Source organism: Eremomyces bilateralis (assembly GCF_010015585.1).
Source record: "Eremomyces bilateralis CBS 781.70 unplaced genomic scaffold P152scaffold_7, whole genome shotgun sequence".
NCBI classification, from domain to species: domain Eukaryota; kingdom Fungi; phylum Ascomycota; class Dothideomycetes; order Eremomycetales; family Eremomycetaceae; genus Eremomyces; species Eremomyces bilateralis.
The window spans coordinates 729337-748910 of NW_022985073.1; the positions used below are offsets into that span (position 1 = coordinate 729337).

Here is a 19574-nt window from a genome sequence, read left to right on the forward strand (position 1 = left end):
GTTTTTCCCTCACCGAGGTTGGCGATGCGAGTTTCAACTATTTCTTCAGTTCTAAGTACCCTTAAACTTTCCGGTGGATCTACTTGCCTCTCTGCTATCGCTCGAAACGAATACAATTAATTTGATAGCCTGGGAGGTTGGGAATTTCTCATTCAGACATGTGAATGATACGATGGCTTGAGTCAAGCCAAGGTCCACATCAAATAGATACCGGCCACCTCCCTGGGCATAATGTAGTTCTGTTCTTTTCTTTTCTTACTCCAGTTGATGCATCTTCGAATGCTGTACTCCACAGTTGCACTTAGAAGGAAGCAAGTGTCGCAGGATACAGGCATAATATGCCAGTTACCCTTGGAGAGTACAAGCTTCGACATCTCCTTCGATTCCATTTCCATATCTGAGTTCACCGTATGTATCCGTACTACCACCGGACTTTAGGTCAATCAGATGGTTATGTTAGCGCCTCTGTGCTTAACCAGTTCAAGTTAGCGGTCTCGGCACTACATGTCCACACCTGCAGTTGATCCCCTCTCTGAAACGTGGTCGCAGAACATGAGAAGTTTGAGAACGACTGAACGACGACCCTGGTTGCATGGCCTGAGCATTGTTGGCGGGGTAATTAGAATTGTCGACAAGATCATGTTGCGTCCGCTTTGAGGAATGGGACAACATATCATCATGGTGATAAGACAATTTTATCCACGTTGAACAAACTGTGAAACATCGCTTCACGGGGGAGACTTGACCATATCTTGTTTGTCCATACGGAGTGCATGAGATGGATGCGGTCTCTCCTGTCTCCTTCATCAGCGATTCCTTGAACTAATCGCGGAGCAGGTACTCCGTACTTTGTCCAAGATCAGGAATCGAAGGATCGTCCAAGTTGAGGACCAGCCAGGAGCAAATATCAAATCGGTGCCTGACTGTCTGGCTATCTTGGACATCATCGCGATCCCCGGAGCCTGCTAGAAGATTCTACCAGCTCTAGTTTCACTGATGGTCAGACTTGCACGCAGTTCCATGCCCTGTTGGATGGACCTGCATGGAGCAAGGTTTATTGAGCAACGTCTGCATAATGGACCCTGTTCCCTCCCCCTTCTGCTTGGGCTGCCCTCTCGCTCGAGTAGTCTGCCATAGGAGAGCGGCTGACATCGGCTTGGGTGCTGGACAACACAGATGTAGTCATCAAGTTCTAGGACGATACTGTAATCGGCTTGGCTATTGTAGTTAGGAAATATAAGTCATTTCGGTCTGGTTACACATGATACCTTTTGCCTCACACCTACCAAATCCTTATATATCAAGGATAATCAGTTAAACTGTTCGTACAGGACCTCTTAACTCTATTACCCAATATACCTTGTTCGATTTCAATTTCTTCATTGACTGATGATCGTATTCCCACTTCCAGCATGCTTACATGAACGGCCATGGGACCTCGACTGAGAAGTCAGCCAACTACGAATCGCAGTATAAAATGTCGCCGAACGCCTGCCCTGCAAAACTGCGGCTCCGCTAGACGGTGTGAAGCTAATGTGCCTCCCACCAGAGGTATCCCAACCACTGTAAATTGTAGTCGAGGTACCGTACCTACTTTGGAATAGAGGCCGTCCTCTCCGCTCCCTCAGCAACTCTGCGGTTAAAATCGAACCCTATTAATCGGACCACATGGCCAAAGCCCTAATATCGCAGAGATCCGACACTCCGAATACAATCACCTGGGATCCCGGACTATATGTTCACCTCACTGACGACCATGAAGGGCTGTACCAGTAGTCCAGTACAGTGCATCCCCGATGGCTGTAGATTAACCCCCACGGGGATCACCATGTCGCCATCAGATGGCAAGGCGGGCCGCGGAACCTAGACTTCTGCGCCGACAGACTGGAGCCACATGCAAGAAAATCGTCGTGGGGAAAGAAGGCTTACGCGGATGTGTAAGTGTTATTACTGTATTGAGTATTGACTGACCAGCACTGACACTCTGTGGATGCCAGATAATGTGCAGGAACTTACTGTATCTACAACCCAGGCTCGTGCATAAGCATGTATGGTTTATCTTGTCAAGGAATAGTTCGATCCTGCAAAGCGCTGTCGAATACGGTGGTGGTGCGCATGGAAGGAATTCAGCGCCGTGCGCCATTAGAATGGAATGCGGTTCCTGAATCGTCCTACACCTCAATTGCAAATTCATACTGATCCATTGCGACCGATTATTTACTATGGACCAACGAAGATATACTGGATCACCAAAACCCGTTCCTGTTTCACTAGCATATCGAGCCCTACGAGCTCTGATAACGACGGCTGAGAGTCTCACCGCCATCCTGAGACCAACTCCCTCTGCTTCAGATTCCGTTGATAGATGTTGACCGTCTCAGCTGTGATGGCCAATCACTACTTTGGAACGAGTGCTCCGGGGCTTCTAGAACTTTGCCGAACAAGCAGAGAGGTTCTCCAGCCCCGCGATACGCTTTGTGTCGGAGGATATTGTGTTCCCTCGACTGGTGAGATCTTGATGTCTGCCCATAGGGTGGTCTCTGTAGGTGGATCATGGATTTGTCGAGAAGATAAAGATGAGACAGAAACATTTGCGATTGGCCATTCGTATGGTTTGTAGTGCTACTGAATGTTGAGTTGCTTGAACCACAGTGCCAGAAACCAATGGCATGTCCAAAGTTGCCATGGTACTCGATATCAACACACAATTTGTGCAGACACACAGACAGTGAGAGCTATACGACTGTCGCTCGGAGTGCTGAAGAGGACGGCCTGGACCAAACGGGCGCTGGACGGGCAAGGTCGATCTCACAGCAGCATCCTCGCTAGGTGTGGGATTTCTGAAGCCTTCCAAGGGTAAGGTTCGCTTGTCTTGCAGCGTTGTTCGTACGACGGGTATTGCTGACCCGAAGAACACTCGTAGGGCTTCGTTCGCCCATGCCGCGAACGACAAGAATAAACCTTTGGTAGTGTCTTCACGGTTCAAGGTAGAGTAGCAGCACGGTTCTTTGCGCGGTCTGGTTGCGACTCATCTGATCGGGCCGCAGCGGCGAGGAATTCCAAAAAACACTGATCTGTGTCAGCCGACCCACGATCTCCCTGCATGGTTCACAGCGGCGTTTGAGATATATTAGAAACCCCTCGGGCGATACCAACCCCACCACCCACGTCATTGGACTATCCAGATCTCAAAAAATCCGGAGGAACCCTATTGGGCGGATACGTGCAGATGGAACTGGGCACTTCCGTGTATGTATCAGAATCGACAGGGTTTTCTGGGTGTATGCATTAAGTTAGAGTTCTTGGAAGGGTATCCAAGAGTACCACCTAAGTTTCAGGGCAGGCTTTACAGCTCAGGAACTAAAAGGATTGCGGTATTCCAATATCTCATGACATGCTTGAAGATCTGGTTTGGACCGACTTCCCTACTTGCGCACTTGAGAGCAGATGCCCAGGATTCTCTTTATTACTGCTCGTATCGATGTCCCAGGGCCCAGACCGGGTATTGCGATGACGACAAGATCGGCAGTTGCTGAAGGACTTCCAAATTACCATGTCCATATCTGATATCATGGATACCATCCATGTGCGGCATAGTTTTGGAAGGCGTGGAATGGTGCAATAGCACTGTGACGGTGAAAGTCTTGCGATGGTTCGGGATCGGGGAAGACCACAGCTTTCTTACTGTAAGAGCGGATGCTTGATCCTTCATCACATGTGAATCTTCATCTGTGTGGTGTGGGTGCTTGAATCTAGTTCACTGAGGTGCTGATATGCGACCCGATGTGACTTGGCTGGCCTGGAGGACTCATAGCAACCGCCAAATCGATGAACTTTTCGGGTTAGCAAGATGGAAAATAGGATGGGGTTGGGGAATTCATGGCTTACCGATGCATTTTAAGATTATCTGGACGATAGTATCAATCATCCCTTCCCAGAGAGAGCTGCTGCAAGCTCATCTGCTGCGATTTTTGTGCGCCAGTTGATGAACTCCGAAGTGAGGATCTCTCCATGGCCTTTGTTTTCGACTTTGAAGACCTCTATGGAAGGAGATTGAGGCCGTCTACAGATCCTCCAGACACCCTCGCCTCGAATAGTAGACTTCAAGACTAAAGACCACTGTAATTAGCAACGTGCACTCACCGCCAGCACTGCTGTGTGGATAAGGGTAGTACTCACACTCGAGGAACGCTGCTGTGAAATTGATGCAAATATTGCCATCCCAAGTTCTCTTTCCGACTCTCCTCACATTTCCCGGAATGCTCTGTGTCTCCAACTCCTCAAGAGACACCAACATGCCGTCCTTGTTTCTAAATCCCACGATGATCTTCGGTACGCCGAGTAAGAAACTCTGCGCCCAAAACTTCAGCAGCTTCCTCTCGAACTTCACCATGTCTTTGTCCGATGATGGCTGCTCTGCTGTCTTCAACTCCACCCATCGGGTGCCCTGGATACCTTCTTGACCATCCTCCGGCCTCGGGTCCGGTTTACGATCCCATACAGCGTCCACCTCGCCGCCCAGGACCAGTTTTGCACCTCCGATGCCAGTGGAGACCACCGAACAATACTGGCTCTTATTCTCCACAATGTCACTTTCCCGCCCCTCAATCGCGTCTCTACTGACTTTATCCCATACGTCCGGAATCGTTGACAACGTCTCGAACTTGTATCCCCAAAAGGACATCATGTCCTGCCTCTCAGAGCTGACTCCACCCCGCTGCCTGGCTTCTCTGTCCTGTTGTATCCGCTGCCCCACTTTATACGCATGGTTCTCCTCGATGAAAATCGTGCCTTGGAAGCAGGTCGCGTTCATCTCAAACTCAGAGAACCGGTCAAATGGAGTAGTGAGGATCTTCGTGAGCATCCCGCGCCACGTGAGGATGTCGCAGTTGGTGCGTGTACGCGTGGACTGCTCATGGAGCATCACCGAGCGCAGGAGGCTCGTGATGTGTTCGTCTGTGCTGTCATCATGCTTTTGGAAGGTAGAGAAGCCGGCGCAAAGGTCTGAGGGGAGAGAAGGCGGGTAGTAGTACTTCAAAGAGGAGACATCTGGGTGGAAGACGTGCTCGGAGTCGTATGAGAAGTGGGTGAATTCCTGGATATATATTTAGCAACGGTTTGTACATGTCTGGCGCTGGATTGGAAGGACTACGGACTCGTGGGCGCTTGATTGCTGAACTTCCACCTGAAAATCTCTCAACTGGACGGATGCCGAAGGTAGCTACCGATTCTTGAGACTGTTTGGGGGAAGCCATGGCGACAGTAGAAGTCTTCTACATCTAGACATTGTCATTAGCTTCGACTTTGTCTCATCGTAAAGATCAGGAAACAAACATGCGTCTCACGAGTCTATGGCGGGGACCAGCATATACAGTAGAGAGCAAATTAAATGCCCCTCTGTTGCGGAAGGTGTAGTCCCAGTGTTCAGGTTCTCGAGTTCTTGTTTGTGGTCGATGAAGCTATCATGAGGTGGTTATCAATCAACGATCCCAACATGCTTGGACCCTTGACGATGAGAAGCCCAATCTCAATCGAACTATCCATTTGTCGCATCCAGCATTTACTTTCGATGACTTGAACTCAAGCAACATGGGGTACTTAGTTGCTATTAACGTCTCTGTAATTTATCAGGAAGGTATCTTCGTTTGGTAGCCTTTCTATTTCAGAATGTGTTAATATAACGACTTGCGCTTTTTTTTTTAAGATGCTGCTGAGTCCAAAGCATTAACTATCCCCTTGATGTCATGATCCCTATTCTCGAATATTCGGATATCAAGTACAGAGTCGTTGCGACATATTTCAAAGCCTCTTAATTTATATCTCTAATTACTGCATACGACAATCCTAAGCTTTCAAAGGAAGCGCATATTCTTTTCATCAATGCTATCCCAAGTCTTCGATTCAAGTCCTGCCACTCTAGCGTTTGGAAACGCCCTAACAATGGACACCATGCCGGCTCCAATATCCTTCCTCAGCACATTTATCTTGTTCGCGTCCAAGGAGGAAGCGAAAGGACCCTGTCCATTGTAGCATCTTGCACGCACCTCTGGAAGGGAGTCTTCTATACATGGGAAAATCCAGAGTCGTGTTGCGGTGGATTGCGGGGAACGAGGGGGGAGGGTATGTGTGAGCCAAGATTGTATCTCTGCAATTAAAAGGCTACGATATCTGAACCGCGGAAGCTGAATAGAGACGGCTCGTTCCCTTCTAGATGACTGAATATCCACCACGGATTAACACAGACCCATCCGAATGATAACGGCTGTGGAACGTGAATTCCGTGCGAGTGCTTGTTAGTCGGAGCATCTGGGACGCATCCTTGGGCAAGTATTCCAGTAGCGATGAGAAACCGGCGGTGCTCTCATATGCATCGAATACGGGCGTGTCGCATCACAGCCTCGGGCAGCTGCACCAGTCGCGCGGAGCTGGCGTCCGATGCGCGAGAGATGGTTATCGCGTTGGTGGGCATGACGCCGGCTGATGAGGGGTGGTCGACGATTGTGAATCATAGCCGGACGGCAGAGGAGATTGACACGAAGCGGCTCAGCGGATGATATAGCGAACTTCATCGCTGCGAATTCTATCCAGCGCGCAACACCATACCTTAGACTCACTTGCAAACCAAAAATAGAAAAGCAAAGACAATAGAACCCGAGGGAATTGATCCTGAAGCCTGAAGGGCAAACCAGCGAGGTTACCAGATCCGGTCTGCCAATAACCTCTCTGGGACATCACCAGGCCACTCACTGGTGCTCCATATAGTAGAAATTATCTGACCGGAAACCATATGCCCCATTTGACATGATGTCGGCAGGAATTCACCTCCCCGAGTTGGATGTCCGATTGAAGGATTCCTGCAACTACCCGCACCCTTGGATTGGGAAGTCTTCATAAACTGCTCCATAAAGCGGGAAGATATGCGACTGCCCTGCGCTGGTCGGGTTCACATGGCCACATCCCCAACTCCCCGAGACTACACGCACGCGGGGTCCGACTCGGCGTTATAAATTGCGTCTGAGGTGTCTGCCCAGACGATGTCTCTCAAACGGAAAATTTCCGTGCTTTCCGGTCCGTGATCGCGCTGTGGGACTCCGACCTCGCCTCTCTCTCAGCCAGGGGATGCCGTTATGTGTTCTGCTCGGTGCTCGGTGCTCTGTTACGGTGGTTCTTCGAGGGGATCGCCAAGGCGGTTATCTGTTCGTTAGAAAGGCTATGGGGAGGGATATATGGACCTGAGGCTCTGGATCATCTTCGGTATGGATTGGATCGTTTAGATCATCCTAGCCCACCGGGACCTGGGGGAGGATCGCATTCGGTTTCGAGATCCTTGGAAACGTTTTCTATGGTATAATTATACGAGGCACCCCTGGCAATAAAAAGGGAGAGCGTCAGGCTCGGGATCGCTAGGCTTAGCGCATAAATGACTGGAAGGTAATTGGAAACAAGCACACGATGAAAAGGAAAGGTTTGAATAGGGGAATATGATTAATGTAATTGCGGTTGGGTATCATTGATATGGCGGTACGCTGACCAGCCATTGAACAAAAAGATTATTGCTGAATCAGACAGGAATGAGACCAGTGCTACAAGATCAAAGTGGCCGCGAACCTTTCCGTTTATACCTGCAATGGCTGCTGCAAAGCGGGTGGCGGAACCTGTAGTCCCGTTTGCTCATCTCGTTCCGGATCATGCTCATGCTCACCCTCGCCACCTGCTACTCCCTGTTCTTCCCCTTCTTGGCCGGTACTAGTCCGCTCTTGCTCGGCGCCGATATGTGGATCGGGGATTTGAATATCAATCTGCGGATATAAGTTAGCTCCCTACCATGATAATGCATTCGAATGAGAGGGGACGTACCGTCATATATGCTGATCTCCTTAACGGAATAATCCTCACTCCTTCCCTCGCCCCCACCCTCTCATTCCAGTCCTCAATCCAATTCTCCAACTCCCGCAACCGCAACTTCACCTGGCTCAGTCCGAAGTCCTCCCACAGCCACCCCGTCGCGACGCCCATGAAGGCATCGACCCACGCCCGCGTACTCCAGGGACTGAACTCCTCAATCAACACGCCATTGATCTTCTTCACGATGGCGCGGAACTCGTCTTCCGGGATCATCGGATCCAGCACTTCCGGATACAGGTTCGCAAACGTGGGCGCGAGGTCCCCAACGATCATCCAATCGCGCTTGATCCGGATGATGCGTGTTGTTTGGTAGAGAGGGGAGGAAATCGGGACGTGAGGGTTGAGGTGTGGGAAGCAGGGGTGAGATGGTCCCCAGGAGAATTCATCTTGATCATGCTCGGGTTCCGGGTCGTCATTGCGTAGGAAATCGGGAATCGGGTGGGAATGTGATGAAGGGGGAAGGGAGGCGCGGGAAGAAGAATTGCGTAGGTACGGCGCGGCCTCGGGGTCCAAGGAATTTAGAGTATGAGGAATCGGCGCCTCGGATTGGTATGTGGTAGCCATCGATAGTCCTGGAACAGTCTCCTCTGGTGACCGAATCGGCGGCTGGATTATTTGCGTTCTCGTCTCCACGTGTCCCTGCGGGAGGGTCTGTATTTGCGTTTGCGGTGGTCTTAGATGCCGCGATCGCTCTCCGTCATCCAACACTCCACTCCTGCGCCCGCTCGGTAGTCCCACGCTCGTCCGACTCCCACTTTCCCCACCCGTCGATCGTTCGACGATCAGCGACCCAGGCAGCGAATGCCTGCTCCTCCGCTGTTCGTCGAGCGTCAGCAGCGGATACTCGTCGCGCGTCGCGGTCGGCGGCCGTTGGCGATGCTGCTGATTCGCGGCGGCGGGACCGTATTCCGCGGAATAGGAGGCGAGGGCCTGCGGGTGCGAGACGGGGACGTTGGGGATGGCGAGGGTGCGTGGGGAGGAGTTGACGGGGTTCCAGAGGCGCGCGGCGGGGAGGATGGGGATCTGAGTGGGCGAGGTGAAGCGGAAGATACGGTTCGTCAAGCTCCAGCGTGCTGGGGCGGCGGGTGGGAGAGAGGCATCCAATGCTGAGTTGGAGTAGGGGGTCTCCTGCGTTTGGTGGGGCGGCGTCTGGGGTGTCGCCGTTGGTGGTTCGATCGCGTCGTTACTGTGATACTGGGGGGAGGAGGAGAACGGACGGAATAGAGACGCCGTGATTGCGTTGAAGAAAGGATGAGAGAGAGGGGGTCGCAGTGAAAGGGCCAAAGAAGACCACAAATGAAGGGTGAGGTTGAAGATGCAGGAGGTCTTGCCCAATCAAGAGGGCTAGCGGTAGCGCCTGCAGTTGCTGTGTCCTGGACCGGGTGGATGCCTGAGGTTGAAAGGAATTGGATGCCTGAGAGGCTGACACTTGGAGCGGGAAGCCTGCGGTCGGTGCAAGCTGCGTTTTCGCACAACATCTGGCGATTTGGAAGGGTTTGCAAGTTAGTGGAACACTTCAAGACTCGAAGAGGCACGTAACGATGAGAAAAATGAGGATCCAGATAGAACAGAAGCGGCTTGGTCTGAGTTGGTCACACTGGGTTCATCACATCTCTGGGCTGATGCCCTGGCTAATAAGCTGGCTTTCAACGAGATCGGCTTCGTACGGGTGCTGAGTTGGTCACAACGCCTCCTGGTCGGTGCGATTCTATAGCGGAAGGATGACGGACGCTCTCGACTCCGATGGGGCTTTCGATCGATTTATCCAACGGGAGTGAGGGAGGACACGCACTCGGCAGTGGATGCTGAATACACCACTAACTAACGGTTATCGTTTATCTAAGTCACAGTCCGTTGGTGTTTTGGAAGAACCGTACTAGTGGGACGCGGATCTATTTGACTTCTACGGAGTACATTTATTCGGCTCTTGATTGATTGCAGCATTTTACATTTATGTGCCGAGCATCTTCCCCCTACTGGTATACGGACCCAGCTTTCACCATTCGCGATCTGCAACGAGTGTCAACTAGCATCTTCCTATGGGCATCCTCCCCAAAGTTTCAGCGATGATCTTTCCGGTCGAGACTTCGTTTGACTCCTTGGAGTTTGGCTCAATTGAAGTCCATATTTCCCCGCGAATAGTCTCCTTGATGTGGACCGTGTACCGTGGAGTTAAACTGCCGATTCCATAATTACTTCCTCATTCATTCGGATTGTCGAACCTAGCGATTTGATTCTATGATTTCCACGTCTTTCCATCATCAGTCTATCAATGGTCAACCAAACACGAAAGTGTCAGTCCTCATTCTGCCCTGTGAAACCCCTGGTGTGAATTGTGATGGTGTCGGACCATGTTCCCAGCACTCTGGCCGCGGACGGCCGGACCGCCCTGTTTTTTTCTGCTATGGGCAACGGTCCCCACGCTTGCAAACGCCACCGGGTCACCAGCGCCATGGGACGGAAACTCCATGACTTGCCAAATCGGCATCAATCTGGGCGCCTTATGGGGGTGTCATTTAGGCGGCTGTCATTTATGCGACAAGGGCACATAGGAGAGGAACCGAGGCGAGGAGAGATCGAATGGATTGTTGTCGTTAGAGATCTAGTATGACCACATCCAGTTGATGAACATGCAATTGGACGAGCAAGCGATGTCGGGAACTACGGTATTTTTCCGGGGAATGAACATCTCCTGCCTGTCCTAACTCGTAGGCCTTGAAGTTCCCGAAGAGGAATTCCTGCTGGCCGATGAGCCAGGTTCCGATACTCCGGGCTAGTGAAAGGAATAATTCCTGGAAATGGACCAATATTTTCCGTATTGCCCCTTAATGATGGCTGATTATCCGGCATATGAGTTCGGGTTGAGTCTTTACTAACGATCTTGGCTGGGTTGCCTTGCAACGATTCCCCTGGTATAACCACTGTACTGGAGCGGGAACGAGTTTAATAGAACCCCAACGACAGCCGCGAGCTCTAGGACCTAGGTAGATGGGAGTTGGCGTTATCAGAGCCACGTCACTGATGTCACGTATGATGTATGATGTACTGATGTCAGTCACTCAGTACTCAAGCTAGACCAGGACCCGTCATTCTCTATTTGTACTCCAGCATTCAAGCGAGCCGGCCTCCTCGGAGCATCTGCTTTTTAACCGTCCAAGGGTACAGGTAGCAACTGCATGTGCCTGTAATGGAGGACACGTCCCCTGTCAAGTCAAGCTCGATACTAATACGCCGGAATTCCCATCCCCATTCGTCCGTTGCTTGCCATCTCAATCGACATAATGATTTTCATGTTTTGCTCTTCATTGTCCCATACAGTCTTCTTTCCATCTCTCCGCTGGTGCTGGTAAACCCCAAGAACCCTCCCCATCATGGGGCTTGTCTCCCCAAACAGCATTCTGCAACCGTAAAGGCTTCCCGTGACCGCTTTCGCTGGAGATCAACGTCTAGGTTGGCTGAAAAGTCTCCTTCATGCACCCGTTGGTGTCCTGTGATCGGTTAGACCCAGTCATGTAGAAATGGGAATTGCAATGCGTACCTTTGAATTGAGTCGACCAGTGAGCAGCAAAACCCATGCTCTGTAACAATATCCATGCAGTGCATAATACAAGCATCCCTAAAGCCGCAAAACATCCTCTTCCATCGTGACAAACCCATGTTCTCACTGGGATAATCGAACAAGCGAATATCGCTCCGCGTAACAAAACATGCCTGCTCGCAGCGATTCAGCGTTGAGAGGCTCAATTATTCGTGTATTCTGGATCCATGGTATTAACGCCTTCAATCCGGCGAATCATCCCTGCGGCATCGCTCTCTCGCCCCGCTGGTCCCTCCGAATCTGCTGCCGCTCGTTATAGATATCGCGCGACGTGATATGCATATCCGGATAATCCTGCTGTAAAATCGCCAGCGTGCGCGCCGTGCTGTACCCCGCCTCCTGCAGCTCCAAGATCCGCATCTTGATCTCCGCGGTGCGCTCGCGGCGGCGGTGGTTCGGCATCGTGGTCGGATGCGACGGCTGGTGGTCGTGGTAGACGCTCTGCAGGCGCTCCTGATGCTTGACGAGCCAGCGGCAGTGCTGCGGGTCGTTGCGGTCCTCGGCGCACACCCAAACGCCCATGGGGCAGTTGGATTTCTGGGAGCCGCGCTTGGTGCGGCGGCGTTCCTCCGGCTTGAGCTTGCGGGTGTTCTTCGACTTGGAGCAGCGCGTGCATCGGAGGAGGTAGCGGTAGAGCAGCTTGTCGCGCTTCGTCTTCACCGGCTTGGACTTGGAGACGTCGTAGCCGTGCGCTTTGGTCCAGGAGTGGATCGCCTCGATCGCGTCCTCCATGGAGTCGTAGTAGGCTTCGGGGGGAGGTGCGAGGGCAGACCAACCGGGCGGAAGGGGTGGTAGCGAACCGAAATCATCGGGGAGTTGGACAGGCGGTGCGGGTTCGGAGGTGGGAGGGGAGTATTCGGTCACTGGATGCGTCGCATCGGGCTCATCCTCGTGGTTCGGTGGCTGAGGAGGGATAGGGTAGATCGAATCCTGTTTGTCCAGGGCATTTTGCTGGTTTAATGCCTCGAGGACATCGGCTAGTGAAGCATGTGTCGGAGAGGTCGGTCGAGCCAGGTCTGATAGATAGTTCATGATGAGCAGGCTCGAGGTTTAAGATGACCTTGAGGTTGATTGGGAGCGCCGGTGGACCGGTGGTTAACGAGGACCTCGGTGTTGAATCTGCTTATGACGGCCGAACGACCTCCTTGTTTCTCGTAGTCTTCCTCTAAAGAACTCTCAGTATCGATCACGATTGCTGTCTTGGAACAGGAGTAGAAATTCCCGTTGGCTTACCGAAGAAGGACCGGTGCTTTGGGACTGGGCTGGACCCTTGTCCACGATTGACACCCCGCCCTCCTCTCTAGTCTGAAGATTGGAGACGTCAGTCGTACTTCTCTGCTGCCTTCAGGTTGATATGAGATATCAGTTCATATCAATTCCTCGTATTTAAAAGAATTGGCCTCCCTTTGGAATAGCCGAACAAGTCCATTCCTTTTCTAAATCCAAACAACACCTACTATGTCTGGCTACGAAGGTAGGTACCTCGTCGTTCTCATAGCATTCAAGTATATGGCTAAGTCCTCCATAGAAGAGCACAACATCCCTAGGGGAGAAACGACCCGCGCTCCCCAGAACCGGCGACCCGATCTCTCGACCTTCTACTCCAACCTCGAGCAGATCGACACCTCCGGCGAGCACACGCCGCACACGAACCGCCATGCCCAACCCCTCCCGCAGGACGTCTCCGCCGCCTTTCGCAACCTGGCCGACTTCATGCGCATCACCATGGGCAGTAGCGGGGACGATTCGGATCCCGAATGGCAGCAACTGATGCTGCGGTTCCTCGTGTCGATGGAGCGCGATCCGCCGAAGGAGGTGCAGGGCGTTCCGGATAACTTTCTCGACGAGCTGGAGCGCGTTCCGAAGTCGAGACTGAAGAAGTCGCAGGACTGTCCGATTTGCGGGAATCCCTTTTTGGATGGTATGTTGCGTTGATTTCTGCCCGATTCTTTCGGCGAATGCGCTGGATCCATGCTGATGATTATCCAGATGAATACCCATTGGTCGTTCGCCTTCCATGCCATAAAGACCACCTTTATGACCTGGACTGCATTCGTCCGTGGTTGAAAGTCAACCCCACTTGTCCTTTAGATCGGAAGGAATTATTAAAGAAGAAGCCTCCGCCACCTCCGGTAGACGACGACGATGGCGAATGGGATGACTATTACGCTTGAAGACGATTGATTCACGAGGCCATGAGACGACCGTTATCTATTCTAGAACCCAATTAACCTCCATTTGCTCCATAAACCGCCGAAAGTCACACGCCATGCCCCCTAATTGGAACTCCCCGTTGCCAACCAAGCCCTCGACATTCCGATTCAACAGAAGTTTCCCTTCATCTTCGCGAAGAGATGGTCCCTATACACTATCTTCCCATATTTCGGCGGCTCCCCCGACGCCTTGATGCACGCATCCAGGGGTCTGATGACGGCGTCGAGCGCCGGCTCGAAGAAAAACGGCACGTTGACGCGATACGTGTCGCCGCGGTGGATCACGCGGTGCGTGGTGCTCTGCCACACGCCGTTGGTCCATCGTTCCATTATGTCGCCGATGGTGACGATGTAGGCGTCGTCGATCGGGTTGGCGTCGATCCAGGTGCCGTCTTTCAGTTGGACTTGCAGGGCGGCGGCAGTAGCGTCGGCGAGGAGGAGAGTCACGCAGCCGTAGTCTAGATATCGGGTTAGCGTTTTGCTCATCTCTCGAGGCCGTGTCTAGCAATTCAAGCGATGAAGTCATGAGCTCGTTCACCAACCTGTATGTGCATCACAACTATACTGCTCCCCATCGTCCCCATCCCCCTCCTTCTCATCCTCCCCATTCTCCTCTCCCTCCTCCGGCAACGACGGATACCCAACTAACCTCAAAACCCACGCCCCTTCCGTTCCCCCCTCTAACACCCCCACCCCCACCCCCAACCCCAACGCTACCCCCATCGCCCGCACCACCGCCCTCCCCACCCCCCTCACCCTTCCCACATACCCCTCCACCGCCTCCCGCATCTCCTCGTGCCTTTCCGGCCACCGCTCCCGCCCTTCCAATAACCCATCCGCCGCGCCCCCTCCCCCTTCCCGATATACATCCACCACTTCCCTCCAACTCCTCCGGCGGCCCACCACGTCCCCCCCTCGCGCCTGGTACCCGCGCACCCCGTCCTCGTCCCCGGCGCCCGGTGCCTGGCGCGCGATCTGCGCTTTCTCCGCGGGGGAGTTCTCGAGGAAAAAGCGGCGGGCAAGGGAGAGGAGGTGGGAGGTGGTGGCGCGGGGGATGCCGTGGCCGGTGAGGTAGAAGGCGCCGTGGGTGCGGCAGGCGGCGGCGAGGTGGGCGGCGATGTGGGCGCGGGAGTCCGGGGAGGCTTTCCAGGTGAGAAAGGGGGAGATGTCAATGAGGGGGAGGGGGGGTTTGGTGGTGGGCATGATATTGTATGGGGAAGCGAGATGGGCGATGTTGGATCGATTGCGGGTTCTCGACGGTGGGTTAATTGAATGGATCTGTTTGAGACATCTTGAATGGGGTTTCTAGGATAAAAAAGCAAGGCATCTGAACAGGGCAGGTCTGAGTCAGACCATTGACGTGGTGGTGGTTGAGAGTTGAGGGGATACGATAGAGGGGTCTGTGATCTCCATCTGGTACGACCGGAGATTAATCCATCCAGGACCAATTGTTCGAGGCACGTAGTCACACCGAAGATGAGACGTAGCAAGCCCCCACCCAACCGCCGCATGGGATTGATTGAATCACGCTTGCAATTGAGATCAGTGGACAAGGAACAGAAATGAGAGTCCTCGACCAGGAATGTGGATGTTATGGAGTAGCTTGCATTGCAGGGGGCGCTGTTTTTCTTCACCTTGAGGTGCTATATAAACTCTTTGGTTTAATCCATAGCGGATTCCCCAACGCAGGCCATGAAATTACGCACTCATGCTCAACTCTGAACAGGGTATGAGTGTAATGGTACTTTGCCGTCGCCATCAAACATTCAAGGCGGACAAAGGCTGACCGAGATCCCGTACTCACATGATGACTTCGTTGCAGACGTCCTAGCATAGGTGTTAGCGAAAGCCCGACTTCATAAATCCTTCATAACTTACGCGTTTGAGCTCCTTATACGGCAAGCAAACACAATTCTGCACCCGCACTTCATCCTTGATCGTGCACTCCTTCCCCAGAATCGTAATGGCCTGCACCTTGACCCCGTTCTTGACAATGCTCGTCGTATGGTTGGTGACCGGCGTCGGCGTGCCCTCCACCCGCGCCCACGCGCCCACCTTGCTGTTCCACCCGACGATGGAATATAAAATGCACGCGTCATGCTTCACCTCCACGTCCTCGAGGACGATCGACTCCTTGATGCGCACGCCCGCACCGATGTTCGCGCGGGGTCCGATGGACACGTTCGGGCCGAGCTTGGCGGTGGGGTCGACGTGGGCAGACGGGTGGATGAAGACGGGCGGGAGGATGTTGGCGGACGGGGGGGCGAGTTCCTCAGAGCCGGATTGGAAGGCTTTCTGGAGGTAGAGGGCGTTGGCGGGGACAGCGGAGCCGGCGGTCTTGATCTGGCGCCAGAAATCTTTGGTTTCCAGAACGAAGAAGGCGTTGCGGTCGGCGAGGTCGGAGAGGATGTCCTGCTCGAGGCGGAGGACGTCGGACTTCTCGCCGTCTTCAAGCTCCTGGTAGTAGGAGTTGTCGAGGTTCTCGGAGGAGGGGTAGGAGACGAGGCGGGGGCGCTCGGTACGCCGCTGGATGGCGTTGTGGACGGCGGGGAAGATGCAGTTAGTCGAGAAGAGGTAGACGCCGCAGTTGATCAGGTTGGAGATATGCGATTCCGGCTTCTCCACGTAGTGGAGCACGCGCTTCGTGTGCGGATCGGACACGATGCATCCGAAGTTCTTCGCCGTGTCGTTGCTCACCCGAGTTCCTAGGATGAGGGCGTCCGCACCCTTCTCCTCGAAGAGTCCGAGCATCTCATTGAGCGGGAACGAGCAGCACACGTCGGCGTTCAACACGAAGAAGCGAGCAGGGTTCCCCTTGAGGATAGCATCGCGGAAGTGATAGAGCCCTCCAGCGGTGCCTAGCGACTCGTATTCCCGCAGGTATTTCACGGTGATGTTCGGGAACGAGTGGGAAGCATCCTTGATGAAGTCTCGGAAGACGGATTCCTCGTAGTATCCAATCAGGAAGACCTCCTTGATGTGCTCGACCTTCGCGATGGCTCGCAGACAGTGCTCGATGATCGGGTGACCGGCGACGTCGAAAAGTGGCTGCGGATGGTATCAATTAAAGTAATCTGTAAATTTTGGGAGCTGTTTGTCACTACTTTTGGTACATCGAGCGAGAGAGGTCTGAAGCGAGTCCCTCTTGAAGGACCGCCTACCTGAGAATCGTTAGTTATGAGGGTTTGGCCCTATATTTGACTCCGTACCAGAATGACGGCCTTGGTGTTCGGCACAGCTTTCGTCCTTAAGGGGACTTGAAGACTCATGTTGAAGGTGGGTATATTCTTTGCAGCTGTGGTACTTGTTTAACTGAGGGAATCTAACGTACAGGTACTTAATTGAAGAAAGTTGAATGAGCTGTGCGGAACAGCTGTCCTCATCCGCCAAAGTGCGATGCAGTGCAGTAGTGACAAGATGCAGGTGCTCGACTGGGGCAACATTTCCGTTGGTGGCCCCGAGTTGGCGGTCAAGGCAAGGGAACTGGGTCGAGCCTGCCGGATTGGTGGCCGGGGTCCATGTCTGATGTCACGAGCCCAGCGCACGTGTCAGGGGCAATTCACGACATTCGAGTCTCGACCGCTCATCAAGAATTCGGGATTCAAGTCCTCAAGTCCACACTCATTCAGTCCGTTCACTTTAGATCTCGCAACGAAAGTGAACGATATCAATTCGACTCCAATTCGACTCCAATTCGATTGAATTCCGGATCCCTATCAATGATACAACTTAAACAATTGAGTTCATCGTTAATGCTCTACTCCTCCATTGCTTGATGATTGGTTCTGAGACCTGGCCACTGTAAAAAGATCTATTACTTTTGAAGTCAGATCAAGACTCAGAGTCAGAGGTCTCCTGCAAGCACCTAAACACTCATAGACATCCAATCGATGGATGGGATTTCTATGTCTTTATCCGCTCAGATGAAAATTTCAGTTTGGTAGGACTATGGCTGACGGCTGCCTAAGGAGACAGACAAGCTCAGTTTGGTCATTAATAGAGTGCAGTACCAGTGAGAACCATTCGATTCTCATTACCTTATGCTTCAGCATGCCTGTATGACCTCCACCTTTCTGGGCTTTTTTCTAGGCTGCTCTTACATTTCATGATGCCCATGGACTTGAATAGGATGAAGTTGATTGCTGTGATTCCTTCTATCGAATTTTTACTTTTACTTCGTGTTAACACACGGATCTTTCTCACTTTCTACCTTTCCACTCTGAGTCTGGAAATATCTCCCCTCCTCCATATCACTCTGATACTTTCATTCCCTCTTACCGCACACTCTCACCCTACCTTCATCTCCGTTCAGCTTGGACAACGTCTCACTCACACCTCTTCACTGTTCACACCTTACGAGTTTGTGATCCTTGAAGAAGGAAACATGCGAGGCCAATCCCATCCCGAGCTAGCTTCGGTGAACGGGGACACTCATCAGCAAAAGTTCGCCCGGTCGCTCAATATCGACGCGTTTCTTCAACTAACCTGGCATAACTCAAACCCCCCCTCGACATCGCTACCGCCTACTATTGGATGAGGATCCCGCCCGTGGGTGCATTATGCTCCAACTTCAGGTCAAGAAGAACGCGAGGGAAGGTCCTTGCGGTGCTTCGATGATCTCCATGAAAATTATCTGCGTAAATGCGATGGACGACTCATCTTTGGGGACCGTATGCTGGACCAGCCGAATTGAGTTTCATAATTGTTGAAAGAAGATCCATGGATGGGAAGATTGGTCTGTTGTGACTAACGTATCAGGAGAAAGTGGGCTGCCGGTTGAAATAGCGTCGAAGAGATGCCACCGACCGAGTGAAAAGCGTCATGGTGTCAAATCTACCCAACTACGCTAAATCCCCAAAAGGGACGCCCCCCTAGGAATCTAGGAGAAGGGTAGATATAGCAAGGTTCGACACATGACTCCTGTCATCACTGACTACCCTTTGACACTGTTACCTGCATCTCGTGATGCCATCAAGCAAACAGCTGCGTAGGCACCGAAGAAGTACTATGTCCTTTAGCCATTTCCAGATCAGGTGGGCAAGTAGATACAGGTAAAAATATATCCCTTGCCTCCCTATAGTGGGGGCCGTGGGGATTCTTGTCTACACTGGCTGCTGCTGTCGCGAAAGGTGGGCAGCCAGAGCGTCCCTTCCCATTCAACCGCAACCAACCTGAACTCTGCCCCAGAGTGTGAATAGGCCCCTGGGGATGGATAAAAGCGAGACCTCGGTCAGAACATTTATGTCTGCACCTATAACGAGTAGATGGCATCATGGCAGTGCAGTCGTGATACCTAGGAAGGGCTGCCTGGACGTCCTGAGATGGTTATATCTGTCTTGCGGAGGCGGACGTCACTGATTCCACTAGATCGACTCTAAAAGCCTAAAACCATCGGATTCCATTCCAAGAAACGAAAATAACGGATACAAAGACGTACATGAGCGCCCTGACTCTCCGGACGCAACCTCTACCTATCTGAGCAGACGTACCCCGCGCCCACCACGGACCTCCACCAACTCAGCTCCTAACTGTCCAAAAAACATCAGGAATGATTCAAAAGCTAGAATAAAAAGATATAGACAGCATCGTGCAAAAAGACAAAAAATATGGACTAACAGCGAATTGAACACTGGACCTCCCCCATTCGCGCTCGCTCGAAGCGAGATGCTAAGGGGGCGCTCTACCACTGAGCCACAAGCCCAATTGATGTAAGACATAGAAATTTCAGGTACATAACATTACGAGCTAGTGGGGTTGAAGGGAGCTAAGCAGGGATGCTGCTGTCACCAATTTTCTACAGAACATCGAAACGGCCCACACCCTCAGAAGTTCTCAATTCTTTGAACCCCCACGATTTG

At 52.4% G+C, this 19574-nt stretch overlaps 7 protein-coding genes and 1 non-coding gene across 8 annotated transcripts; 1 reads left to right on the plus strand and 7 right to left on the minus strand.

The window, feature by feature from the left end:
* Positions 1–1534: 1534 nt before the first annotated feature.
* On the minus strand, positions 1535–2477 carry P152DRAFT_316046 (uncharacterized protein). The gene has a single exon (XM_033675191.1). The coding sequence runs from the start codon at positions 2324–2326 to the stop codon at positions 1838–1840; it is 489 nt and encodes a 162-aa protein (XP_033534998.1). The 5' UTR covers positions 2327–2477; the 3' UTR covers positions 1535–1837.
* A 1447-nt stretch (positions 2478–3924) lies between these two features.
* On the minus strand, positions 3925–5255 carry P152DRAFT_395250 (RAI1-domain-containing protein; the record flags this gene model as incomplete). Its single annotated transcript, XM_033676297.1, has 3 exons — positions 3925–4109; positions 4180–5095; positions 5157–5255. The coding sequence occupies 3 exons, from the start codon at positions 5253–5255 to the stop codon at positions 3925–3927; spliced, it is 1200 nt and encodes a 399-aa protein (XP_033534999.1).
* A 2511-nt stretch (positions 5256–7766) lies between these two features.
* Positions 7767–8292, minus strand: P152DRAFT_373648 (uncharacterized protein; the record flags this gene model as incomplete). The annotated part of the gene is made up of 2 exons (XM_033675563.1): positions 7767–7799; positions 7858–8292. Coding segments are annotated over 2 exons (468 nt in total), but the record flags the coding sequence as incomplete, so codon positions are not given.
* A 3260-nt stretch (positions 8293–11552) lies between these two features.
* Positions 11553–12724, minus strand: P152DRAFT_316037 (uncharacterized protein). Its single transcript, XM_033675190.1, has one exon. The coding sequence runs from the start codon at positions 12533–12535 to the stop codon at positions 11699–11701; it is 837 nt and encodes a 278-aa protein (XP_033535001.1). The 5' UTR covers positions 12536–12724; the 3' UTR covers positions 11553–11698.
* Positions 12725–12842: 118 nt separating this feature from the next.
* Positions 12843–13771, plus strand: P152DRAFT_316174 (uncharacterized protein). Its single transcript, XM_033675192.1, has 3 exons — positions 12843–12977; positions 13032–13424; positions 13493–13771. The coding sequence occupies exons 1-3, from the start codon at positions 12962–12964 to the stop codon at positions 13675–13677; spliced, it is 594 nt and encodes a 197-aa protein (XP_033535002.1). The 5' UTR covers positions 12843–12961; the 3' UTR covers positions 13678–13771.
* A 59-nt stretch (positions 13772–13830) lies between these two features.
* Positions 13831–14898, minus strand: P152DRAFT_378421 (Clavaminate synthase-like protein; the record flags this gene model as incomplete). Its single annotated transcript, XM_033675670.1, has 2 exons — positions 13831–14174; positions 14259–14898. Coding segments are annotated over 2 exons (984 nt in total), but the record flags the coding sequence as incomplete, so codon positions are not given.
* Positions 14899–15432: 534 nt separating this feature from the next.
* On the minus strand, positions 15433–17137 carry P152DRAFT_457729 (nucleotide-diphospho-sugar transferase). The gene is made up of 4 exons (XM_033679291.1): positions 16926–17137; positions 16821–16877; positions 15595–16764; positions 15433–15543 (listed from the first exon to the last, which is right to left on the minus strand). Exons 1-4 carry the CDS (start codon positions 16983–16985, stop codon positions 15517–15519), a joined length of 1314 nt encoding a protein of 437 aa, XP_033535004.1. The 5' UTR covers positions 16986–17137; the 3' UTR covers positions 15433–15516.
* Positions 17138–19323: 2186 nt separating this feature from the next.
* Positions 19324–19417, minus strand: P152DRAFT_t29. The gene has a single exon. It is a non-coding gene; the product is annotated as a tRNA-Ala (tRNA).
* Between the last annotated feature and the right edge of the window lie 157 nt (positions 19418–19574).

Excerpts from the sequence above, each read along its gene's own strand:
- P152DRAFT_457729 (XM_033679291.1), bottom strand. The coding sequence starts at position 16,985 with ATGAGTCTTCAAGTCCCCTTAAGGACGAAAGCTGTGCCGAACACCAAG. Across the intron at positions 16,765-16,820 it reads TCTCGCTCGATGTACCAAAA|CCACTTTTCGACGTCGCCGG; the intron begins GTAGTGACAAAC and ends TACCATCCGCAG. Across the intron at positions 15,544-15,594 it reads CGTATAAGGAGCTCAAACGC|GACGTCTGCAACGAAGTCAT; the intron begins GTAAGTTATGAA and ends CACCTATGCTAG.
- P152DRAFT_316046 (XM_033675191.1), bottom strand. The coding sequence starts at position 2,326 with ATGGCGGTGAGACTCTCAGCCGTCGTTATCAGAGCTCGTAGGGCTCGA.
- P152DRAFT_316037 (XM_033675190.1), bottom strand. The coding sequence starts at position 12,535 with ATGAACTATCTATCAGACCTGGCTCGACCGACCTCTCCGACACATGCT.
- P152DRAFT_316174 (XM_033675192.1), top strand. Across the intron at positions 13,425-13,492 it reads CGGGAATCCCTTTTTGGATG|ATGAATACCCATTGGTCGTT; the intron begins GTATGTTGCGTT and ends ATGATTATCCAG.